General features: G+C 42.3%; 1 protein-coding gene across 7 annotated transcripts in view; it reads right to left on the bottom strand.

Annotated features, from left to right (window-relative positions):
- MAPKAP1 (MAPK associated protein 1) overlaps positions 1-24,672 on the bottom strand; it is a 247,686-nt gene that overhangs the window by 12,862 nt on the left and 210,152 nt on the right. For 6 of the 7 annotated variants that reach the window (XM_086684024.1, XM_086684023.1, XM_086684028.1 and 3 more), the window contains one exon: positions 15,434-15,571. The exons of the other annotated variant lie outside the window; for it this stretch is intronic. In XM_086684024.1, coding sequence (XP_086540150.1) covers positions 15,434-15,571 — 138 coding nt within the window. The remainder of the gene's footprint in view (positions 1-15,433; positions 15,572-24,672) is intronic. 7 annotated transcript variants of the gene reach the window in all.

Raw genomic sequence — 24,672 nt, forward strand, 5'->3', positions numbered from 1 at the left:
TATCGGCCAACCCAATGGGTAGTGACTAATGATGTTAAACATCTTTTCATGTGCTTATTGGCCATCTGTATACCTTCTTTGGAGAAATGTCTATTTGAGTCCTTAGCTCACTTTTGAATTGGATTGTTTTTGAGGAAACTGAGTTTTAAGGCATTTGTAATTTGTATTGCCCAAGATTATCCAATATGTAAGTGGCAGAAATAGCATTCAAAAATCTACGGGGTGGGGTCCCAACCCCTTGCTGTCTTTATAATTCTAAAAGGCCTCCTTGCAAATCAGTGCATCCTAGCCAAAATTTATTCTCCCCACCTGTGGACCCAGAGAAGACAAACATTTATAAATTATAACAGCTGCTGCAGCATGGATACTTTTCAAAACTGGGTTTCCAGGGTCTGCTCGTTTCTGGTTCATCTGGCCTGGAAGGAAGTAGGAAGCTCTTACTGGATTTCTTGGGGAGAAACAAATGGGAACACACCGTTCTTTTAGGTAAAGCTGTACCTTTCTATAGATCCTGGGGGAAAGGATGGGCTGGGATTCTTTGGTTTCTGGGTGCAAACCCCCTCTGGATCCAGGCTCCACTGTAAGCAGCAGTTCTGAGCTGCTTGTGGGAACTTCAGGTCAATGTAATTCAACTGGCAAAGGTTGGTGCCTCTTCCCCAGCACTCCTACAGTGGCAGAGGACCAGGGACTATAATGACCTCTTTGACCTCTAGAGCAGGGACCTTGTCTGACCTACTTACACTTCTGCCTGCATCTTTCAAACCTTCTCTCTCTTTGGCTCCTTCCTATAAACATAATTAAAGCTCTCTGATTATAAAAACTCCCATGGCAATGTGATTCCCCTCCTTCCTCTAATTTATTGAAAACACTCTTGCTAAGGTCACTGTGACCTTTATGTTGAGAGGTCCAGTAGATACTTCTCAGCTTTTAGCTTGCTTGGCTTCTCAGCTGTATTTGATACTTCTCCCTGAACTCCTCTCTTCCCTGGGCTTCCACGGAACCACGGTCAGCAGATTCTTCAGTAGCCTTCTCCAGCCAATCTTCTTCATTCTTATTTTGTGATCTTGTCTTTCACCTGTCCTTTAAATGGTAGTCTTCCCAGTCCTATGCTTGACCCTCGTTCCTTCTGACTCTGCATTCCTCCTCTTTCAGGTTTGCTCCTTAGGTGTTAATTACTACTCATGTTGATGACCTTGAAGCAGAAATATGACCTAGACTTTTCTCCAGAGTTTCAGAGTCAGCTGGTGAGGAGAGCTGTCACCTTTCCATGGCCTACAGTGCAGCATGTCCTAATCAATGTCAACATTTCCCTTTAAACCAAAAACTGTTCCAGGCATCCAGTCTCCTAAATAGCTCTCTCACATAGTCACCTTCCACCCCCTTCCATCCTGTGGTCATCAGTCTTCACCCAGTCTTCAACCATCAGTTGCCTCCCCTCTGGTTTTTGTACTTTCGATCATGTCTTCTTCAGATTCAAACACCCAGCCACAGGAGTCATCCTTTTGTAACACACATAACGGCCCTAAAACACTGAACAGCTCCATTTCCTGTTGTCCTAACAGTGAAGTCCAAACTTAAGATGATTTTCAAGACCCTAGATCGGCAGTTCTCAAACTTTGGTCTCAGAATCCTTTACGTCATAAACATTATCGAGGAACACAAAAAGCTTTGTTTGTGTGAATTACATCGATATTTACTGCATTTGAAATTCAAACCAAGAGATTTAAAAAATATTTAATTCATTAAAAATAACAAACCCATTACAAGTTAATATAAACAATGTATTTTTTTTAAATGCAAAAACCCTGGGGTTTCCCCAAACAAAAAAATTCTAATGAGTGGCATTAGTTTATAGTTTTGAAGTCTCTTTAATATTAACAGCAAACAGTGGGATTATCCTATCTGCTCCTGCATTTTGTCTGCTGTGATATACTGTTTTGGTTGAAGCATGTGAAAAAAAGCCAGCCTCACACAGATATGTTTTTGGAAAATATAAAAATATTCTTTTTTGCAATATTTTAATTTTCTTCTTTGCAAATATTCTTCTTTGATACTATACCAAATTTGATGAATGGTAGTTTCTTAGAGTGGCCACAATGTGGAATTTAAAACCACATTAATAAGCCTGTATTCTCTTACATTAAAATCCACTGGTCTGGCACTTTGGTTTTTGGTCTGGCACTTTCTGGAAAATACTGGTTCATGGAGTTATGCAGGTAGTCCAAATGTTGACATGTTTCATTATACAAAAAGTATCACAAGAAAATTCCAGTCTTTCACATTCACCACTGATCCCATCAGAAAAGTCTTTAAGCTCTGAGAAACGAAGCCCAGTGACAGATACAAGTTTCCCAAAATTCTGAATTTTGTCAGAAATTGTCACCTGAAATCTCGAATTTCATCATTGCAATAAAATATTATCATTTACTTTCTTTGAAGTGAAGGGCCTCTCTCCTTCATTTTCAGGAAAATGTCTGCTAAATACTCAAATTTGAATAAGCATGGTTTGTCAGTCTTTCTTTCACGTAAAGATGGTGTTCCGTGAGATCAATGGCTAGTTCAGCTTGCAACTCAAACAACCGTATGAATGTTTTCCTTGAAACAAGTATTCTACTCCCACATGCAACAGAAATGCCTTTGTGTACGTTAGGAAATGAATTCACAACAATGGTTTATGGAGTCTTTTGATTCTTCATGTGCAAGTTGTTCTAACAAAATATATGGCATTTTAGTAATCAAGTACTGGCTGAGTTTTACCCTTTAGCTTTTAGAAAGGTAGATAGGCAAGAAACATCTGGGCTTTCTTCCACAGTTTGCAACAAGTCTGAGTTTCCAAGTACTCTTGGGAGCTAAATTATAACAAACACATGAAATACCTTCTATCCAGGATCCTTAGAGCAGACAGCTAGGGTGACCTTTGTGCAAAAAAAACCTTTTCTAATTTTTAGCATTAAAATTCCACATTACAAAATTTCCTTCTGTATTAGAGTATAGGGAAAATAAATTCCTGTGTTATGTTCACCTTTATAGGTATGGAATATTATGATTTTTTCAGGATTCAAAAGGCTCTAAGTCTGGCACAAAATAGTAGCCTGCTGCCATACTACTCTGCTTACTGAGTTTTTGGACTGCTTTTTAATAGTTTTTCTTTGGTTTCATTTTTGGTCAACTCTTGTAAGTTTTCACTTCCCACGGTCTTCATTAAGTTGTCATTCTTTCTCCTCCTCTTCCAATTTTCTGCATTTAATATTCTTTAGGAATAAAACCCATAAAATCAAGCATGGTTGAAATGTGTTAAAAAATAAGACTTTATATAGGGTCTGAGTTGGGGCTACGGATATACCCTTCCACGAAAGCAGCCCAGAAGTTTAGGTGCCTTGGCTTTGTGTCAGTGGCAGAGAGAAGAATATAAACCTCTATTACCATTTGTACAGTTGACCACTCAACAGCATGGGTTTGAACTGTGTAGGTTCACTTATAGCTAGAGTTTTTTCAGTGAATCTATACACTTATGGTATCAACAAATACAGTATAGTATTATAAATGCTATTTTCACAAGCAATCCTTGTGATTTTCTTAACATTTTCTTTTCTCTAGCTTACTTTATTGCGAGAATACAGTATATAATACATACAACATACAAAATGTGTTGATGGACTGTTTATGTTATCGGTAACGCTTCTGGTCAACTGTAAGCTATTAGTAGTTAAGTTATGGGGGAGTTAAAAGCTATACATAGATTTTTGACTACATGGGGGTCAGTGCCCCTAATGCCCCATGTTGTTCAAGGATCAACTGTATATAACTTTGGAGAAGTTAAATAAATTCTCTGAGCCCCAGTTTCCTCAGTATTATAAAATGGGAATAATATCAGCTTCACAGTGTTGATGCTAGGATAAAATCAGCTCGAATTATATAATAAATGTATATAAAACCTCATAGAGCTGTTATACACATTAAATAGTGCATATAAAGTACATGGGGACACTGCCTTTACATTGTAGTTTCCCTCTGTTTTTTTTACTTCCATTCTCTAAGACCAGCAAACTTTACCTGAAAAGGAAATAGTAAATATTTTAGGTTTTTCAGGCCAAGAGGCAAAATTAAGGATATTCTGTAGATACTTAATGAGGAAAAAATTTCCAAATTTTTTATTGTCAAAATGTGAAATATAATGATCAAATATAATGATCAAATCAAATTTTTTGGGGGTGTAATACAGTCTACCAAAGAGAAGGATAGAACTTTTTGAGGGTGGTGAATAACTTTCCTTAAATGGAAATTCAAAGTCAGTATTCCCTATCAAATCAATTGCAAATGTTCACCTGTAAAAACCATGCTTAGCTCACAAGTGGTAGGCTGGATTTACCTTTGGGCCATAGTTTGCCAATCCCTGCTCAAACAGGTCTCTCTTGTTTATTTCCTTTTTCTTGGCTCATTCCATGCAGTTGCTAATAATGACATTTTGAGGGCAACTTGTGTAGATCTGAGTTTTTATCTGGCATTTTCCCCCACTCCAGCCTTAACCTTTCTTGCAGGAAAGGCTTAACAGCAACACATTCCTTCATCTTTTGAGTGTCTGAAAATGTCTTTATTTCACCTTTATTTCTGAAGGATCCTTTCACTGAATATAGATAGAATTCTAGATTGACAGGTTTTCTTTTAGCACTTTAAAAGATGTCACTCCATTGTCTTCTGAATTGCATTAGTTCTGATGAGAAGTCAGCAATCATTCTTGGTTTCTCTGGCTGCTCTTAAAATTTTTCTCTTTATCACTGGTTTTCAGCAATTGGATTATGATGTGCCTTGATGAGGTTTTCTCTGTATTTATCCTGTGTGGCCTTCACTGGTCTTCCAAGATTGGTGGATGATATTTTAAATCAAATCTGGAATAGTTTTGCCTTTCATTCCCGAGACCTAAATTACCTGTATGTTGGAACACTTGATATTATCCCATAGTTTGTTCTTCTCATCAATTTTTTGTCTTCGTGTTCTAGGCTGAATAGTTTTATTGTCCTGTCTTAAAGTTGACTGATTGTGGGAGGCAGATTCTGAAATGGCCCCCAATGATCCTGTCTCCTGCATTTCATATCGTGTCATCTCCTTGTCTTGTGTGTGGGCTAGACTGTGTGACTTACTTCTGATGAGTAAGATACAACAAAAGTGTATTTCCTTTTTTTTTTTTTTTTTTTTTTTTGAAGCAAAAGTGTATTGCTAAGCCACTTCTAAGATTAGGTTGTAAATGATTGTGACTTCTTCCTTGCTAGTAGTACTCTTGTATTCTTAGTTATTTTGATGAAGCCAGCTGCCATCTTGTGAGCTCCTCTATGGAGAGTACCGTGTGGCAAGGAACTGAAGGTGTTCACAAAGAAATGAACTCTGCCAGCAACTACTCAGTGAGCTTGGATGCAGATCCTGCCCCAACTGAATCTTAAGAGGATTGTGGCCCTGGTTGACACCTTGACTACAACCTTGTGAGAGACTCTTAGCAATAGGACTCAGCTAAGCTGTGCCGGATTCCTGACCACAACCCTGCGAGGTAATACACGTTCTTGTTGTTTTAAGCCACCAAGTTTTCGGGCAATTTGTTATACGGCAATAGACAACTAACACAAGGACCTTTTAAGCAAATTTCCTAATCTAATTGCATCAGTGTTGATTCAGGTATTGTATTTCTCAGCTCTAGAATTTTCATTAGGTTCTTTTTAAGTAGTTTACATTTCTTTTTGAGTTCTTGTTTTTCTTTAAATCTTTAAACACATTTCTTTTTTTTCAACGTTTATTTATTTTTGGGACAGAGAGAGACAGAGCATGAACGGGGGAGGGGCAGAGAGAGAGGGAGACACAGAATCGGAAACAGGCTCCAGGCTCTGAGCCATCAGCCCAGAGCCCGACGCGGGGCTCGAACTCACGGACCGCGAGATCGTGACCTGGCTGAAGTCGGACGCTTAACCGACTGTGCCACCCAGGCGCCCCTTTAAACACATTTCTAATAGCTGTTTTAAAGTACTCTATTTTAAAGTGCTCACTTGCTAGTTCTGTGATCCCTGCCACTTCTTGCTGTTTCTATTGATTGACTTTTCTCCTGGTTACAGGACACATTTTCCTGCTTCTTTGCATATCTAGTAATTTTTTCTTGAATGCTGGACACTATAAACATTACATTGTGGGTTTTTTGCATTCTGTCATCATCCTTTAGAGAATACCGGATTTTATTCTAGCAGCTAGTTAATTTACTTGTGGATCATTTTCATCCTTTTAGGACTCCCTTTAAAGCTTTATTGGGCAATCACTAAATATTGTACACGCGAAACTAATATAACACTGTGTTAACTTAATAAAATTAAAATAAAAACAAACAAACAAAAAAAGCTTTATTAGGCAAGGATTAGAGCAGTCTTTAATCTAGGGGTAGTTTAGCCTTACTCCTAAGCCATGGTCTTTCTGGAGTCACTGCCTCAAGTCCTGTAAGCTACAAGTCCTGGAAGCTCCCCTCTCGTTGGTCAGAACTCCAGATGATAACGCCCAGTGGTCGAGCTTTACCAGGCTTGTGAGGTCCCACCACAGGCACACACAGCTTCGTATACAACAAAAGATTCCAAGGTGTCTTTCTGGATCTTTTTCTCAATGTACCTTCCTCCTCTCCACATTTAATTTATTGTAAATTTCAGCCTCCTCCAACTCTGATTTCTGTCTCCAGGCGTGGTGAGCCTGTTATACTCTCCTTGGGAAACCCTGAAGAAAGCTGAAGTGATAGTAAGTCTCACCTCATTTGTTTCCCTTCTCCCAGGGTTCACAGTCCTGTACTGCCTATTTTCCAGTGTCTGAAAACACTTTCTTATATTTTGTACAGTTTTCCAGTCATTTATGATAGAAAGGCTAATCCTGTAGCAGTCACCCTATCCTGGAAGTTGCCTATGGGAATCTTGTATGCCATACATACTTTGATTTTAATGAAAGAATGGCTTACTTTTTCCATGTCTATGAGAATAACTTAAAATCTAAGCACCCCATTTATTTATTATGAAACACAATTTGGAGCTTGGCAGGAGGCAAGGGAAACCGATTTTTCCTATCATTTATCCAGCTGAGAAATCTTTCACATAGTTTTTCAGTAGGGAACAGTCTCTACCCTTACCCTCTTCTCAATTAGGAACTCTTCTGATGTTAAAAATCAAGAAAGAAAAAATCTGAAGAAATGGTAATCAAAATATAGGAAAGTGGAAAATGTAAATGTATGCAAATTTCCTATTATACCTGTTTTGTTCTTACGGGTCCATAACACCCAAGTCAACAATTAAGCAAAAACTTAATAGCAAAAGGAAGGCTTTTCCTGGGAGGGAAAAAAGTTGATACCCCACACTGTTTTCTACTCTAACAAATACCAATATTCCAATTGACACAAACATATTCTTTGTTCATCAATAAGTCCTAGGGAAAAAACGAAGTAAGTTTACAAAGAAGATAATGAAAACCCACTGGATATCTCAGCACCAGCCAATTTTCCTCAGAAACACAATCTTACACATTATGTAGTTAGCAAACACGCCCCCAATAGCTCCTATGAGCAACTGTGGTACACGATAATGAATATGGGAGATGTGTTGTTCTTATCACCTGTCTGGGGCTCAGAGCAGAATCTCCTGCCTCCTAAATTCATAGAGTGTTGACCTTCCAGAGACCACACACTGTACCAAAGCACCTCTTTTCCCGGAACTACAGAGACAAGCACACTGGTCCCATCTATCATATGCTGAGGGCAAACTGCAATAGTAGGTTAAGAACAAGACGTTGGGTTTGCCTTTTCACTACAACCTTGAGAAGTTCTCTGTTATGCTTCCATATCTCTTTGTTGAATGGCCACACTTGCTCTTGGCTGATTCCAAATTCTAGAAGCAACTTTTAAATGCTTAAGGTGCCAGACGGAGTTAGACAGTCATTGAGCACTGACGTTAGCCCCTGGACAGCGGCTGCTGGATCTCTAAAGGATGCAGATGGGAGCATACACAAGCACGCTTAAGTGCAAACATCAGGTGTCAGTTAATGACCAGGTCAATGGCACACACGCTGGGTTGGTTCCCACTGGCTGAGTTCTCAGGGGCCTGGCCAATGTTATCCAGCCCCAGAGAACCGTTCCCTGAAGTATAGTGATGGCCTATTTAAAAGCAGATCACAGCTTGAGGTTACTGGAAACCAAACTGGGTCAGAGAACCTAAGAATACAGCCCGGCAGTAGATGATGCACGCTGGCCCCACACTTAAGAGTTTTCCCCCACCTTTATTCTCTGGCACACCTCGGGTCCTTTCCTCCCACACACTTGGAAAATGGAGGTGGTCCCCCTGGTTGCCTAAACCCATCTCCCCAGCAGCTTCCTTGTTTTGGAAGGAGATGATAAATAAATCAAAATGCACTAAGCAGCACTTCCACAGGCACTCGCCTCCTCCACTGAACGTGCACCTCATCAATCACACTATTGTCTGCTTGAAAGGCGAGCCTTGTAAATGTCATATCCACTCAGGCCCAAGGAGAGGCGCATCCAAATGCAGCAAGGAGTTTTAATTGGATAGTGTAATTAAACTAAAAAACCCCAGCAGACTCCCTTTGACAGGATAGATGAAGACCCCTTTTAATAGGGCTAGGAAACATATCTGTTAAAAGGATGAGGCACTGCCTGCTCCTGATTGTGCTCCAGAGTACTCTTATGAAAAGGCAATTCAATAACTGGGGCATTTACTATGTTAGAGTCCATTGTGTTCTGTAATCTAGCAGTACTTACCGTATTTGATCTGGAACTTATGAAATAAGCCCTCGTCAGAGAGTAAAAACACTACACGGCCCATCCACCTGATGTCTGGAATGCCCGGGCCTCCTGGGAATCAACAGAGCCTCAGGACAGCCTGTGGCCTTCCTGGGCTACAGGTCCGTGTGAGTATAAAGGCCAGTGCCTTACTTACTGGGGCCTACAGCACGCGGTGCGGTCAAGGCCATCCACCCACTCATCCAGGGGCTGCAGCTCTTTCATCCAGGGGTGGCTAACGTCCTCCTCACTTCTCTTTCATTCTCATGAGCAACTAAAGAATGACAAAATCCTTGGGTATCTCCTGCCATAGGAACTGGAATGCCTGTCACATCAGTGTGTGCGTGCGTGTGTGCACGCATGTGTGCATGCGTGCATGTGCATGCTTGTTCTCTGCTAGCATGACTACCCCTGTCAAATAGGAAGAAAAGGAATCAGCGGATCAGAGGATTCAACATATGGATTGGGGTGTACCCAAGTGGATTTTAGTAACAAAACCCGAATCCTTCTGTCACTCTCCCTGTTCTCTCTCCTTTGTTGGGACAGGGGGTGGGGGATGCACACACAAGCACATTCAAAGATACACACACACACACATTAAAGGCCTGCAGCTCCACAAGCAAGGTCACAGAATTAGTGGGGACACATGAAGACGTTTGTATCTGTGCGGGGCCGTCTTACAAGCAGACCAGAACAATCCCTTTCTGAAGGAATGCTAGTGTCCCAAGGGCAAGGTCAGGGAACTCAGCCTTTGGGTGGATCAGGAGAGCCTCTGAGCTGGGGCTGAGGTGGGGTACCGAGAGATTTCAGACTTCCCCATCTGTAGCTTTCCAGAAACAGTGAGATGCTTTACTTTATGTATAAAACCCTGGGCCCTCAGACTGATTTTTCTTTTTTAAGGATGGTGAAGGTTTGTTTGATGACTGCTTTTACTCCTCCATAAAGTCTGCTTGGAGCTCTGTTTGCGAACCTCTGAACAGTCTTAATACTGGTGTTTCACTATGAGTTGATGAACCCATTAAGGACATAGAAGCGAATGCTTATAATCTATGAAAACTGGATACTGAATTAAACCATCAAATACCTTTAGGTTTAAATGAAAACTACATAAAAGCATTTCAGCCATCAATTTGGCTATCACTTCTGGCCAGTATGAATTCTGCTGGAAAAGCTATTTTCGTGCAGATGTGGAATTCAATGGGAAAGACTGACTCGTGTACCAACATCAATCAAAATGTCGACTTCCCTGGCAGCTCTCAACAGTAAGGCAGGTTCAAAGGTCACAGGATAAAGAAAAAAGCCAAGCTCTGGTTCAGCTCTAATATCTCCTCGGTAGAAGTCTTGCAAAAGTACCCCCTTCTGTATTAGCCTTGCTTTCATTAATCTTCTTGCCATCTTCTTTAACTAGTCATGCAGAACCGCTCGATAGCAAGACGTATAATGGGGAAGGCCCTGTGCCTATTACCGCGTTAACATTCTCTTAAGCCCCAGTGTAACAATGGAACGAGAAGGCAAAGGGAATCTGCAACTGCAGGGTGCGGTGCAGGCAATTCAATTACAGCCTGGGCTTACCTACGTACTTCGGACCTATAAAACACGAGAGGCCTTTGTGTCTAACTGGCCTGGTCATTAAGGTGGCTGAAGATCACAACAATGCTGATCTTTTCTATTTAAGCTAAATCAATGTGGACAAATCATTATTCAGTAGCTTTAATTTAATTAGTAAATTAAATACACTACTTTACAGATCTTGTCAAGTACTTATGAAAAGAAAGATTCATTTAAGCGGGAGGTCACCAATAAGCCCAGCTAATTTAACTCATAACCTTAACTGAGTCTCATCTCAAACATCCAGCAGGTTCTATTCACGAGGGCTTGACAGTCTCTCACAGTTGTGGTTAACTCATGACAAAGAGTTCCTATCCTGTATCCACACACTGTTTTGGACAAACAAAACAAAACAAAAACAAAAAACAACAAGAAAAAAAGCCAAATAAGCAATCCCCCACCAGCATCAACAGAATCAGATTTCCTTTAAATTACACTATTGCAAGAGAACATAATCAGGTTACCTCTATTATGTTGCTTCCTTAAGATTTTCTATTATCTATACTTAATTGAGATACAGCGCTCTTTTCAGCTATAAAGACGACAGCTACTTTATTAAGGTTTAAATCTGATTTCTTAATGATAGGCTGCTTCCTTTGAAGCCTGGAAACCTGCACAACCTTCTCATGATAAACGCAGACCTGGCACGGTGGAGGCTGGTACCTCATTTAAATCCAGCCTGAGAGTCTCTGAAGGGCGCTAGTTTAAAAAAAAAAAAAAGGTGCCTTGCTTTTGTTTCAGCGATGGAGTTTGAGGCTGACACTTAAAAAGAGAGCCCACTGCATCTAAAGCCTAGGTTTGGACCTGTAGAAGGACGGAGAATTATTTCTCTGAGATAATTTAGCCATGGTAGTTTCTGATACGGAGACATTCTCCCCTCCTATGTGCCATATACATATCTGTTCACTTACGATGAATTAAAATTAATTCATCTTTTAGAGGTTTGTGACATCCTTCAAAACAGCAGAAGGTATCCTAAGGAGTGGCAAAACCAGACTAAGAAGTCACTGATTGCAATAATAATGACAGCGTGCAGCCTTTCTTCTCCCCTCCCAACCTGGAAAGGCAGAATTTATTCTCAATTTCTCTGGGCTCTTGATACACAGATTTTCTCAACTAACTGGTGAGAGTCTATATTTATACGTACAAATTTCTTCTAAGGCATGTATCTATTTAGTCATTAAGTTCCAGATCCTTAAACACTCACAGGGACAGAGCAATAAATCTTCCCTCTGAGAACACAGCCTAAGACGGAGAAGTTAGGAGAAGGAAAGAGAGCCGTAGAACTGCTATTTATGGAGCACGGCCGCAGAGTCCAGGTCTTTCTGACCCACGGTATGTGTAATTACGGGTCTCACTGCGGGCACTCCGTTGCTCAGTCCCTTTGCCAAGTCCTCTATTCACATACTTTTTGGATATGGTGTCAGTTAAACTTGAGCTGCGTTCCTTATGACGACCAAACGACCAAATTAATGGTTTGACAGAGGCTTTCTCAATAAACACTGCAAACTGGCCATATTCGAAGGTTTTAAAAACCATTTCTTTTCTGCTCAGAATTCTGACAAACATGTCTCAAGACAGACCAGGACAACTTCATTATCCTTCCAACACTTACTGCCTTTTTGTAAAGAAGGCTGTTTAATAACACGTCTGCTGTTTTCACAACTACATTATTCCAGTTGGTCACACGTTCCAGTCTTCGGCAGGACGCTTGTGTTACGAGAGATAAAAACATGAAAAAGGAAATATATTGCAGAAATCAAAAACCTTATCTACTTCTAGACTCTCTCTCTTTGCCATAATTCATTCAAGAAGGCCCCCAGAATAATTTTTGATGTAAACTCAGCTACAAACATATATCACTATGCTGATAAAAATCACAGGCTAAACTTGGGAAATATAGTGACTTTCATTTCTTGAGTGCTGTTAAAATAACTTTTTTCTAAGGTTCAACAGACACAAAAGATAAAAAGGGTTACCATTAATCCTTTAAAAAAAGAAGAGGAAGAAACAGCCCCATAGATTAATTCTGTGGTCTGATGATGGTCTTGAAGATGAACTTTTTAGATTAAGTCACTGAATTAATTTGATGAAGATACTGGAAATCATAAAAAAAAAAAAAAATAACACAGCATCAAGCTGATTCAGTTAATACACCTTTGTTTGGGCACTTTACAACATAAATTATGCTGAGTAACTTTTGGTTTCTAAATTCTGGCCACATTAAGTTCAATGTGAAGATAGCAAACATTCATTGAGGACCACTCTGTGGGCACTGTGCTGCAGACTGAGGACACAGAAAGCAGTTCCTGGGTCAATTAGTTCAGCAAGGAGATGGGGGTGGGAGAGAGGGACAGACTTGAAGTCGATACATATGGCACAGCGTGAGAGCTACTGTACCACAGGCGTGTGCAAGCTCCTGGAGACAAAGTCGTGGAGAGAGCCTGACCCTAGAAAGATGAATGAGCCAGGCCTGAGGAAGCAGAGGTGCCTGTCAGTTAGAGGGAGAATCAGGGTGGAGGCGTATTCCAGGTGATGGGAACAGTAGAAGCACAGAATTCGAGGTGTGTTCGTGTGCGAGCAGTTCACGGTTGACTGCAGCTCAAGTTCAGGATGGGAAATTATGGGCCATGAACCTCAAGTGGTCAATGTCTTTAAGGGCTATGCTGAGGAATCTGGATTTTACTTGGTGAGCCTATAACTTTCAAAAAAATTTTTTTTAAGTAGCAAAATCCTTTTTATCGGTTGACTTTTTTTTTTTTTTTAAAGTAGGCTTCACACCTAGTGCAGAGCCCAACACGGAGCTTGAATTCACAACCCTGAGATCAAGACCTGAGCTGAGATCAAGAGTCAGATGCTTAACCGACTGAGCCACCCCCGACAGACTTTAAATGCAGAATCCCCAAAGAGAAAATAGTAGAGCTCTACTGGTTGAAGGGGAGTCCTTATGCCCAAACCTGCCCCCTCCCCCATCCCCAGACCTCTGAGGAACATGGTTTGGAAAGCACTGACAGGGCACAGGGACATAGGAAGTGTTTGACTGGGCCAGTGCGCTCCTTTGTTCAGGCAAGTGTCACAATTTTTAGACCTCGGGAACCAGAGTGAGAGAGAAGGAAACCTCTTTACGACCCACATGTGCAGTTTTTACACAGAACCATCCAGTAGGTCTGCAAACACGACAAAAGACTCTCTTGCAGGATTGTCAATATTGCAAAGGTGGGCCCCACGTCTGCTCTGCATCCCCCAGGCCTGGAACTTGTGGTCACTGTCACAGACGTGTGCTAATCACTTCCTGACTGACTGATGGCCAGAGGCAACCGGGAGGTGCTCTCTGTGCATCCTTTCTTCCTTCCCTCTCACACTGGCTGTGCTACACCCTTCACCTTTCGGTGCCCGAAGCACACTCCTTGGCAAGTGAGTGTCTTGGTATGAGTGTTAAGGGAAATCTGAATCCCGTTTCTAGTTCTTTCCCTAACCTTTCTACTCCAGCTTATCCCTCTATGCAACATGTGATTGCCTTTCATTTCTCAGAGACACGGAGAATTTATAAAATGTTACTTTTCAAAGCATCCTGAGTTCTTGGGAAGAAAGATGCTAGAACAATGACATCTTTATTGGCTGATAAGCTGCAGTGAGAGGGATTAGGAAGATGTTTATCTAAAGGCAGAGGCAAGGGCCCCAGAGCAGCAAGCAATTTTCTCACCAGCCCCTTCTGGCAGCCATCTTGCAGGATCTCCTCACTGGGATGACAGGAATGGCAGGAAGCTGGGGGGAGGGGGGGGTGGGTGGGCCCGGCCTGCCTCCTTTCCCTCGGTACCACTAGGTTCTCCCTTCTTGCCCAGCTGGAGCCTCACAGGTTGAAAGGAGGAGATTGCGTAGCCCAGCATAGCTGGATCTGACCAAAAAAAACCCACCCATAAAGCAGGCAGTGTGGCAGGTGCCCTGTCTGTACGCCTCCCTCGGGTTTTTTTTTGCTTTTTAGGTCCCAGTTTAGTCAGTATTATCTCAAAAACTTGAACCATATGATAAACACTTGCTGGCCTTTACATTTCTTATTGTTCCTTTTGAGTACGTCATTCCTTATAACACTTGTTCCCCAATTCAGCAGGCACTGGAGTAAAGGGATTAACAAAAATCATGTCATTCTCCAAAGTTACTGAATCAGAACCCGCTGGGGATGGGCCCTTGGATAACTGCATTTTAAACAGGCTCTACAGGCGATGCCGATACGTACCAGGCTCTGACAATAACTGTCTTGTAGCCTTTCCCAGGCAGCTAACAAATTCTTGTCTAGTTTAAACTTTTTTTCTTCCATGGAGGAATTTCAGCGTGATCTGTGTCCTTTCTGCCTCTCGATGGGACTGAAGTCTTAAAAATGATTAATCTAAATGCTACACTCAATTACTTAACTGCAAAAATATAATATGCCAAACTATACAACCAGACTGTATCTACTTTGATAATTTAAGCAGAGGAGTGCCAGCCCAGCAGTGATCTCTTCTGCAGGACCAGGCAGGAGTTTAATTACGAGCTGGTAGGTCATGCAGCTGCCAATAATCTGGAGGCTGTTGACACTTCCGGCTTGATGGATATCTAAATCTAGTCTTAGGCTGCCACAGGAAATCTCCCAGCCTCCCTCGATCTGGAAGGAAGGCAGGTCCAGGTCCGACTGCCCAAGTCCCCCAAATGGGAAGAGGAAGGGAGCACAAAGTGAAATGAGGGCTCTGGGGAGTCCAATTCTCAGCAGGAACCTGCCCCCAGGCCCCTAGTCCCCAGGGCGGGGCTCTGGAGGTCAGGAGCCAGGGCTGTGAGGTTCTCTGCTGCCATCAAGACGGAACAGGATGGGGGCCCATGTCAGGCTCTGGGCACCATAATACAATCCTGTCTGATTAAAAGAAATTTCTGGTAATGAATTAAACAGACCCAAGGAAAAAAGGACACGGTGGCAATATATTCTCCCGGCACCCAGCACACAGAGGGGAAGAGGGGGAAGAGAGAAAGGAGACATAAATAAAAGGGACTACTCACTGGGGCTTTTTTCTTCAGCAAGGTCACAGGCACAGAGCAGGTCAGAATCGATTGAGATGGGTTTCTGCTTAATCCAAAACTTAGTGCTGGCTTTCTGATTCGTAACAGGGTCTATCTCTACTTTGTCTCCAGAGATACCTGTAAGGCCGGCGGGGGGGGGGGGGGGGGGGGGGGGAGGGACGGGGGGGAAGGACAAAAAAGAAGCCACAAAAAGTGGAAGGTGTAAGTGATTTCAGTGTAATCATTTGACCTGTTTTGTATATTTTAAATTAGATGAACAAGAGCTCTTCCTTAGGGCTTTGGGGAATGCCACTGGCTTAAGACAGCCATAAGGAGACTCCAAAGGGCATACAGAAGATGCACAGCCTGGTTTCCCGCGTGGGTGAGTTGAGGGGAGAAACCACCAAGAAGCATATAGAAAGGTTAAAAAAACATGCCATCCTACATGCACCACAGATACAACACAGGGTTCACCTGCATAGTTAACCCTACATTATACCTCCGTATGGTAATGAAATAAACCATAACATAAAGTTCGTTAAGAAAAACATTTTGATCAGTGGTCTTTTTTTTTTTTTAATACACTAAAAATAGGAAAAATCTATCTTTGCTCTTCTCTGACACTAAATAATTATCCAAGCTATATTGATTGAGAGAAGTCACAGGAGGATCAAAGGTCCTTTAGATAAAACCTTCCAAGTTCAAGTCTTGGAGCTTTGCTTCAGTCTGCGGAGGTCACTGCTTCTCCAGCGTAGGGAGAAACAGCACTGGGTGTGAGATTTATGCAACAAAGACTTTATAACAGGAATGCAGCAGGTTAAATACTGGCACTGTGGGCTTCATTTTCAGAGCTGTGAAAGACATAACATACTGTACAGTCACTGGGAGCAAAGGTGTTGGAAGAACAAAGGTGATGCCTGGGATGAAAGGTGTCCTGGGATAACTGTGGCGACACACAGCAATCGCTCTCCCAGGGTCACTGAACAGTGTATGCTCGGCCCGACACACACGATCTAGACTAGATGCTCTCTTTTTCCTCTTTTGCTGAAAATTGAGGAATCTGTTCATGAAGTGAGACAAAAACCTTCAATATGCCTTCCAGAGTGGGCCCCAGATAGAATCTTGAAAGTAACTAATATTTCAGGCCATGGTTTAAAGGTCAGGGGCAAAGTGGAAAAAAAGCAAAATCAAGCAAAGATATAAGAGATAATTAAAGCCATCAAATGTACATACTGTAACAAAAAAGACAATCAGAATTAACACGTTTTGTTCCATGTATCACCTCAGAAATTTTTCAGTACGACGTTGAGAAAACTTAGCAGGCCAAAAGGAAAAGCAGATAAAAGAAACAGCTCAATTAAAAAACAAACAAAAAACCCCCCAAAACACAATGACCATAGTCTGTGAGCAAATTTAAAATTAAGCAAACGAACAAAAACTATATATATATATTAAAAAAACCATTCTAGTGATGAGGTCTGCCACACACTCCATTTCTATTTTATTTTCTGGCTAAAGAAATCCCAAAGAGCGGTCAGACAAAGGCAGGAGACCATACAGACAACACCGGTCTCGTCTGCGGTCTTCACAGGAGACGATGCGGCACAGTTGCTTAACCCTGGTCATTACTGTGTGGTCTTTGGAAAAGATGAACTGGTATATTTTTATTAATTGAACGCTGGAATTTGTCATTAGACATATTTCAGGAATACCATATTTCAATCAGGCATAATGTCATAAGTCCAATGGACTCCGGCCGTTCAGGTCTAGATGATTTCAGGAGGGTGAGAATGTATCAGGAGACCAATTTCATTACATTTCACTTAAAATAGATTATGACTACCCAGTTACACTCTTCCCTCCAATTTGGCCATTAATTGTTAAAGATCTGGACATTTCTATAGTTCCCTGAGAGAAGAAAAGTACTTACGCCATGGCTGCGGGTAGCAAGTGCGTTGTTTTTTTTTTTGGTTTTTTTTTTTTTTGTCCCTCCTCCTCCTTCTTCTTATTTTGACATTTATAACAGTCAAAACTGAGCAGAGCAAAATAAATGTGCATATCTCATATGTGGAATAAACCCTGCCCCACATTCCTTTCCCAGAAAGGGGGGGGGGGGGAGTCATCACCAGAGAGACACAGCTTTAAAATTTTGTTCTACGGCCCTGCGACTCCTGAAGCCGTAGTCAGTCAATATTGTTAATGTACCTTGTTAATTTGATAGGATTTGTCAGGTAACTCCACTGGAAAATTATATAAAACTGTTCCAGATGAAAAGATGATAGTGACATGAATTAAAGTGATAGAACAATAGTGGAATATAAACCAGAAATGACACCCAAAGTGGCTGTTGATTTATTGCCGTACTGAGTTTGGTTCTGGGCTCCCATGTATATTAGTGCTACAAATCTGGGTCCATTTAGCAGAGGGATGCTCATACATACATCACCAGCTCCTGCTCCAAGCCAAGGTCACTCTCCATGGCATCAATCTTTTCAACAGAGCCTACTTCACAAAGCAGGACTTTTGTAACCATCTCAGATGTAACAGACTCTCGTCCTCTTTCATCTTTCTTTTATCATGTAAAGTACACTTTAACTTCTATTATTTTTATCTGCAAATTGTTACTGTATAGTTCATCCATTTCGGGCTGTATCTCTGCATCAATTGCCTACTCTCTGCATGGCCACAAAAACACTTTCCCAATGACGCCCTTTCTGGGGGTTACTGTGCAGTCACTGTTCGCAGAGGGGAACCCCAATTCTGGCGTTTGGGGATGAAGATGTGGGAGACTGAATGCATTAGGTTCAAGATGGGCAGGCAGGTGGAACACCATTTAAACAACTGGTGTGTTCCAAAAAAGTTGCCTGTAAATCAGATTTTTTCCGAATCAAATCACATTTTCCCACTGACTTCTAGTTCCAGAGATACTTTATATTCATTTTGGATTGATCTGTAATTGGCAGGAGCTCCCAACACTTTAGTCTGAAGTTTCTCTGCCCTGCAGGCTTTCAGTCAAGTAGTTAATGATCTGTAAAACACTCGCCTGCCTGGAGGAGTCACTATTTAAAGGAACCTGTAGGGGGATCTTTCCTGATGGGAAAAATCCTTTTGTACATTAAATAATCTCACTGTACTTGAGATGTGTGTGAGTCTCAGCTTCTTAACACAGGGCACACAGCCCACAGGAGCTGATCTGTGCTTGCTGGACAAGTGACAACCCTCTGCTTCTAGTCTGGCAGGCCCTGGGGCGGTTAGCCTTGGAGCCCATTCTCCTGGGCAGACCCAGAACCCACTGCTGAGGACAGTCTGCAGAATCTAGCCTGGAAGCAAACACAGACCTCTTCTGTCCCTGCCTTGGGGGTCCAAGGTCTCCTTCTTGGCTGGAAGGAGGAGGCAGCCTGGTGGAGAGGAGACCAGTTAGGAGGCTGGCACCACAGTCCACGCCAGGGGCAAAGAGGGGTGAACATTACCTGGCACCAAATATATGTTAGCATGGTTAGAAATCCTGTGTGCACGAATTCAAATCTCACAACGCCCGGATCAAACTGGTTACTGTATTTATCCCTATTTTATAGATGAGAAAATGGAAACCCAGGGCGGTTAAGTAACTTGCCCAAGATCACACAGCTAAAATGGGGCAAAGCTAGAATTTGGAGAAAGTCAGAAAATTTGGTCCCAAAATCTGTCCTCTCAGCCACTATGCTATTCTGCAAAAAACCATGCTTGGTATTTTCTATAACATGCACTAGGAGAGGTGAAGGTACGTGTCCAAGGTTGGGAAGCTTTTAAGTGGAAAAGCCATTTCATGCCCAGAGAGATCTTGTTCCTAAGTATGGCACTTCCCACTGCTCGGCATGGACGCATTCAGTTGAGTTCCAGATGTAATGAGAAATTCTGCTCAGCTAGTCTTTAGTATCCTCTTTCAATGTTTTTTTGTTTTTGTTTTTTTTTTTTTAAAGTGGGGATGGACAGGAAGAGAAGGAGAGAGAGAGAGAGGGAGAGAAACCCAAGCAGGCTCCATGCCATCAGGACAGGGTCCAATGTGGGGCTTGAACCCATGAACTATGAGATCATGACCTGAGCTGAAATCAAGAGTCGGACTCTTAACTGACTGAGCTCCCCCAGTGTCCTTTCTAAATTTTTACAAAGGAAAAAATAAACATTCAAATGTGCCAATAAATGCACACCTATTTTTGTTCAGACATGACAAACTGGAGCATGAAATCCTAGCAATATTCTTCTTTATGACCAATGAGCGTGGTTTTAATTTCCTTGGCTAAAGTTTTTGTGTAAAGTCACCGAAGGAAAGGCAGAGGCATTCCTTAAAGTGTCACTTACACAGTATGTGTAAGTATTTCAAATTATAAACACATGTCTATGAAAACAAGGGAAGTTGGCTTTTGTGAAGTTTCCATTTCTCCAACTTAAATGGCCAACAAAGGAACAGTTAATCCAACTACGATGGACTACAACACAACCACGAAAAATTCTGTATGAGAAAAGCTTGGACTTGGAAAAATTCTTCTGAAGCTAAGTGAAAAGAGCAGGAAAAATATTTATAGAAAAGAGATCAAAAGGATATGTTCCCAACGGGAACAGTGTCAATTCTGGCTAGTAGGATTAGGTCCTTTCCTTTTCTGCGTTTTTACAAAACAAAAAATTCACCCGAAATAAAAACAAACATCATCTTAGGAGCTGACATTTTCTTGGTTTCTACTCAGAATTCAGTACCCTTTCCCAACTTTCATGGTGTGGGGAAGGCAGTATGCTGAATCCGGTAACTGACAGTCATGAAGGCAAATCCTACATAAAGACCTACTTCCATCTAGCAGTTCTCAAGCACCCACGTGGCTGGGCTGCTGGGAAGGGCTCCCGTGGCTACATTATGGCCACCCTGGGGCCACTCTCACAAAACGCTGCCTGGCAGGGCTTCACCTGACCAGCTGTGGTAGGTGAGGAAGAGAGCATGAGGGCTGGCCCAAAGCGGACAGGGTCAGCCCCTTCCCTCAGAAATAAGTGAGGCCAACTGTCTCCTTTAACCAGCTCTCCCCCTACCCGCTTACCCATAGCCATCCGTCATGACCTTTTCATGCTCCCACTTCTGACAGCTTCCAGATAGTGAGTCAAACCTCACTGGAAGCAAACTATCACGCCAACTGTCAAAGGTGGAAAACAATGCCTGATGGCTGTCCTAAGTCAATGCCAGCATATAAATCCTTCCCTAACAAGACAGCTCAAAATAAACAAAAATGCAACTCTAATGTATATACAACTCTCTGGGGGGAACTATTTGTCCAAGGCTTTAGAGTTATCACAAGGAGACCCTTGTCTGTTTTAACTACCCAAAAGATGTCCATAAAAGGAAATTAGCATGTATATCATCTTCTGCTAACAGACTGAATATCTACTTTGGGCAGCTCTGTGCTGGGTCCTTTTGTGTTGACCAACTTACTGAGAGCTTACTCACTTCTATCTGGAAGGCAGTAGAGCCCATTTTATATTTAAAGGCAGTAGTGCAGAGAGATTAGGGATAGAGACTTCAGAGTCAGAGAGTCCTGAGTTTGAATATCAGTTTCCTTAATTCCTAACTATGTGACTTTGGGCAAGGTGCTGTAAAATGGTGATGATAACAGAATCTACCTTCTGGGCTTTTGTGAGGATTAAATAAGACTTGTAAAGTGCTTGGAAATAGGGCTTCATATATCGCTGTGACCTACACCACTATTTCCCATGACTATCATTATCAGGAGTTAGGCACTGGGCTAAGGGATGTGACACAGACCCTGTGCTGAAAGTCTGGACATGGAGCACAAGGAGAGCTGGGAGGGATGTGAACAAGGGATCTGCTTGGCCCTAGTCTGGGGGCATTATCTCTGGGACCTGCTCTACATCACAGCCTTGGAAGAACCAGGATCCAGAATGACTGTCTGCCTGGGGAGACCAACATTCTCGCCCTCACGCATCCTTGCAATAACCTCCCATTACCAAGTGTCATTGGCCATACTTCTCTGCAACCTAGAGTCCATATTCGACACCAGGAAAACCGTTGTCACAGCTGGAGCAGTGGGACCACTCTTGCTAGGGGAACCCCCGGCACCTCCCAGCCACCTCCTAGGTCTCTAGATCTTGATTTTGCTGGCACATCCCCATTGTTGTCCTGGGTTAAGGTGCTTCTCCCTGGGTAAGCCTGAGCTTCCTCCTCTGTGAAAGGGGGTAACAAACAGTACCAGCTCCCAGGATGCCATGAAGATGGGGTGGCATAAGCATGTAAAACACTCAGCAGAATGCCTGGCACATAATAAGGGCTCGGGGTGCCTGGGTGGCTCAGTCGGTTAAGTGTCCGACTTTGGCTTAGGTCACGATCTCGTGGTCCATGAGTTAGAGCCCTGTGTTGGGCTCTGTGCTGACAGCTCAGAGCCTGGAGCCTGCTTCAGATTCTGCGTCTCCTTCTCTCTCTCTGCGCCCTCGCCCCGTCCCCCCCCCCCCCCCCCCCCGTCTCAAAAGTAAATAAACATTAAAACAAATTTTTAAAAAGTAATAAGGGCTCAAGTTTTAAGTAAGATTATTACTGAGATGAACTGCAGAAAGGTGAAATGATGTACTTAGGCAGGGTGTATCAAGTCAGTAAATGGCAAAGCTGGGTTGAAAACCAGGTGTATCTGACCAACTCTGGGTTGTTTCCCAGCCAGCTTGCCGCTTCCTACTGTCTCAGAGGTGCATGCTTGACTCCCAGGAGGCACAATCTCCCCTAAGGCACGCTTAAAATGCCCTTCTAAGAAGCTAAAACACCAGTTTGGCAAAAATTAGGGCATTTAATATTCCATGCCTCAGTGTATTTCCTCAGTTGTTATTTATTTGTTCAGACATCACGAGCTGTGGTTCATTCATCAATTTCCTACAACTTTGAATCCAAGACTAGAAAAGCTCCCCTGTTGTTAAATCCTGGAGTAGTTTTTTATACAATTCTACAATCCTCTTGTCTTCGGGTTACCTAGAGCCTGTGAAAGCCTGGAAAAGCCCCTGGGAGTGCCACTGAACAACTCTTTGCTGGAGTGGATTGTGCTGAATCCACACAGCCAATCGATAGCATCCACAGAGCATTCAGGGAAGTCTTTGAAACTTGCCTGAATTTACACACAGGATCAGACACAAAGGCTGTTTGGGCTTAATGAGACCTCAGAGATCACCCAGTCTGGGGCTTTCATTCTCCATATGAAGAAATTGAGGCTCAGGGTGGGGATATGACTTGTCTGATGTCACCCATTAATGACAGCGCTGTACCCGTAATTCACATCCCCAGACTATCAGGCCAGGGTTTAAACAGACCACCTCTCCTGTCTCAATGCATCAAGTTTATATAGTGGGTATATTCACATCATGAGCAAATGCAATACAGTATAAAAAGCACTGTCTCCCTAAGGGACCCAAAATAGGTAACAATACAATATTTTAGCCACAACTATAATGATACCCAGTGGAGCCTTACATTCTTGAGATCAAGTGGGGGTACTGGGCCCCAGAATCACTGGTTCCATTCAAGGGCTAATCATCTGAAACCTTTTGGGAACCATAGCTAAGAGCTACCAATTCCAATGTGTGGTCAGTTAGGGACTCGGTGACAAGTGTGAGTATACTTGACTAGGCCTTTATCCTTGGAATGAAAACTAAGCAGTGGCCTGAACAGGAATGAGTCCATGAATACACAGCTGTACACAGCACAGCATGGGCACAAGGGTGGAGCTGACTGGATGAGACCCGAGACTGTTCCACCCAGTAACACCTGTCCCTGGATGAGGACTAAGCTCTCTCTGTAAGAAGGCGTTTACAAAGATTTTGTACTGAGGGAGTTAGATTCCCAAACTAAACATTCTCCTGGCAAGTAGATGCTTCAGGTGAGCTTTCAGCGTCTGTTAGGAAGCAGTATGTCATTTCCTAAGAGCATTTGTGATTATCACCTACAGAGGGTGGAAAGACCAGATCTTTCTCATGTTCAGGCCCTGGTATCATGTTGGAGCTCAAGTGCCGAGGTTGAGGGCCGGGTAAAAGGAATACAGAAGCTGGATGGACACTCCATTATCCTATTCCCATTAATTTCATTATGCCAATGGCTCTCCACTTTTCCCAGTTCTCAAGGCTTTCTCAACCATCTGAGGAACCTCATACATTGTCATTAGTAGCCCTGGAATACTCAACAGGTATTCTCAAAAGGGCAGATCTGGGAGCAAGGAATTAGAGGAAGGTACACAGTGAGAAAAAACCCCGAGAGCTTCTGAAATTTCCTATCAGGGGATCTTCCTTCAACCCAAGTACTGCAGTAAGCACTAATGTGGTAAATTTTTTTTTTTTTCTGGAGGCAGTCTTGAAAGTATTTGTCCTGCTATTTCATAAGCTCATTAGTACTTGTTAAACTCTATTCCAAATTTTGGTTCAGAAAATGTTGTCACAACAGGGACAGAATAATCGTGTGATACTAGAATTGCCATCCTCAAATTACTCAATGGACCCAGGGATTTTGGAGCTAAGTGTGATGAATGTCTCTCATGATCATTTTCATGTGTCTGAATGGAGGAGGAGATCTTAGTACTCAGTAAGAAAATGAAACAGAAATAGGAGGGAAAATCAATTCACTTGCTAAGAACCTACATTTCCAGATTATGTAATTACTCGAACTATACTCCACAGGTGCCCCAAGTGGAAAATAACAGGGGCAAATATTTTATTCATAGAGCCACACAGCACCCGAGTGAGCCCAAGGAGTAAAAAAAAAAAAAAAAAAAAGTGCAGGCCACAGCTGCTTGCTTTCATTCAGTCTTGTGTTATTAATGTGCTTCTTAAGTTTGCATGCTGTATATTAAAAAACAGCAATGTAATGAAGTCCTCCTTGAGTGCTGGCTTGTAGGTATTGACCAGGGGGTTAAATGGTAAGTGCAACAGGACAGATAAACCAGGTTAGACAATAGATGGCAAATATGCTGCCTCTCATCATGTTCAGGCTCAGGGCAGGCATTTTTAATCAATCACAGAGTTTCTTTATGTTGCCCTCAGACGCAGCTCCAGATGCTGCCTCAGCATAATGCTCTGGGCAGCCATTACAAACTTGATTGGAGTCAGTTTATGAGATGAAACCTCTCTGCCTTCTCTATGATATGTGCTATTGTACTTGATACTTTTGATAAATAACTACCATGATCACAAGTGTTACGATTATACATATGGATTGTTTTATGAACAGATAGTGG

The sequence above is a fragment of the Puma concolor genome, chromosome D4 (genome assembly GCF_028749965.1).
Source record: "Puma concolor isolate L17-30 chromosome D4, mPumCon1.1.hap2, whole genome shotgun sequence".
Classification (NCBI taxonomy): domain Eukaryota; kingdom Metazoa; phylum Chordata; class Mammalia; order Carnivora; family Felidae; genus Puma; species Puma concolor.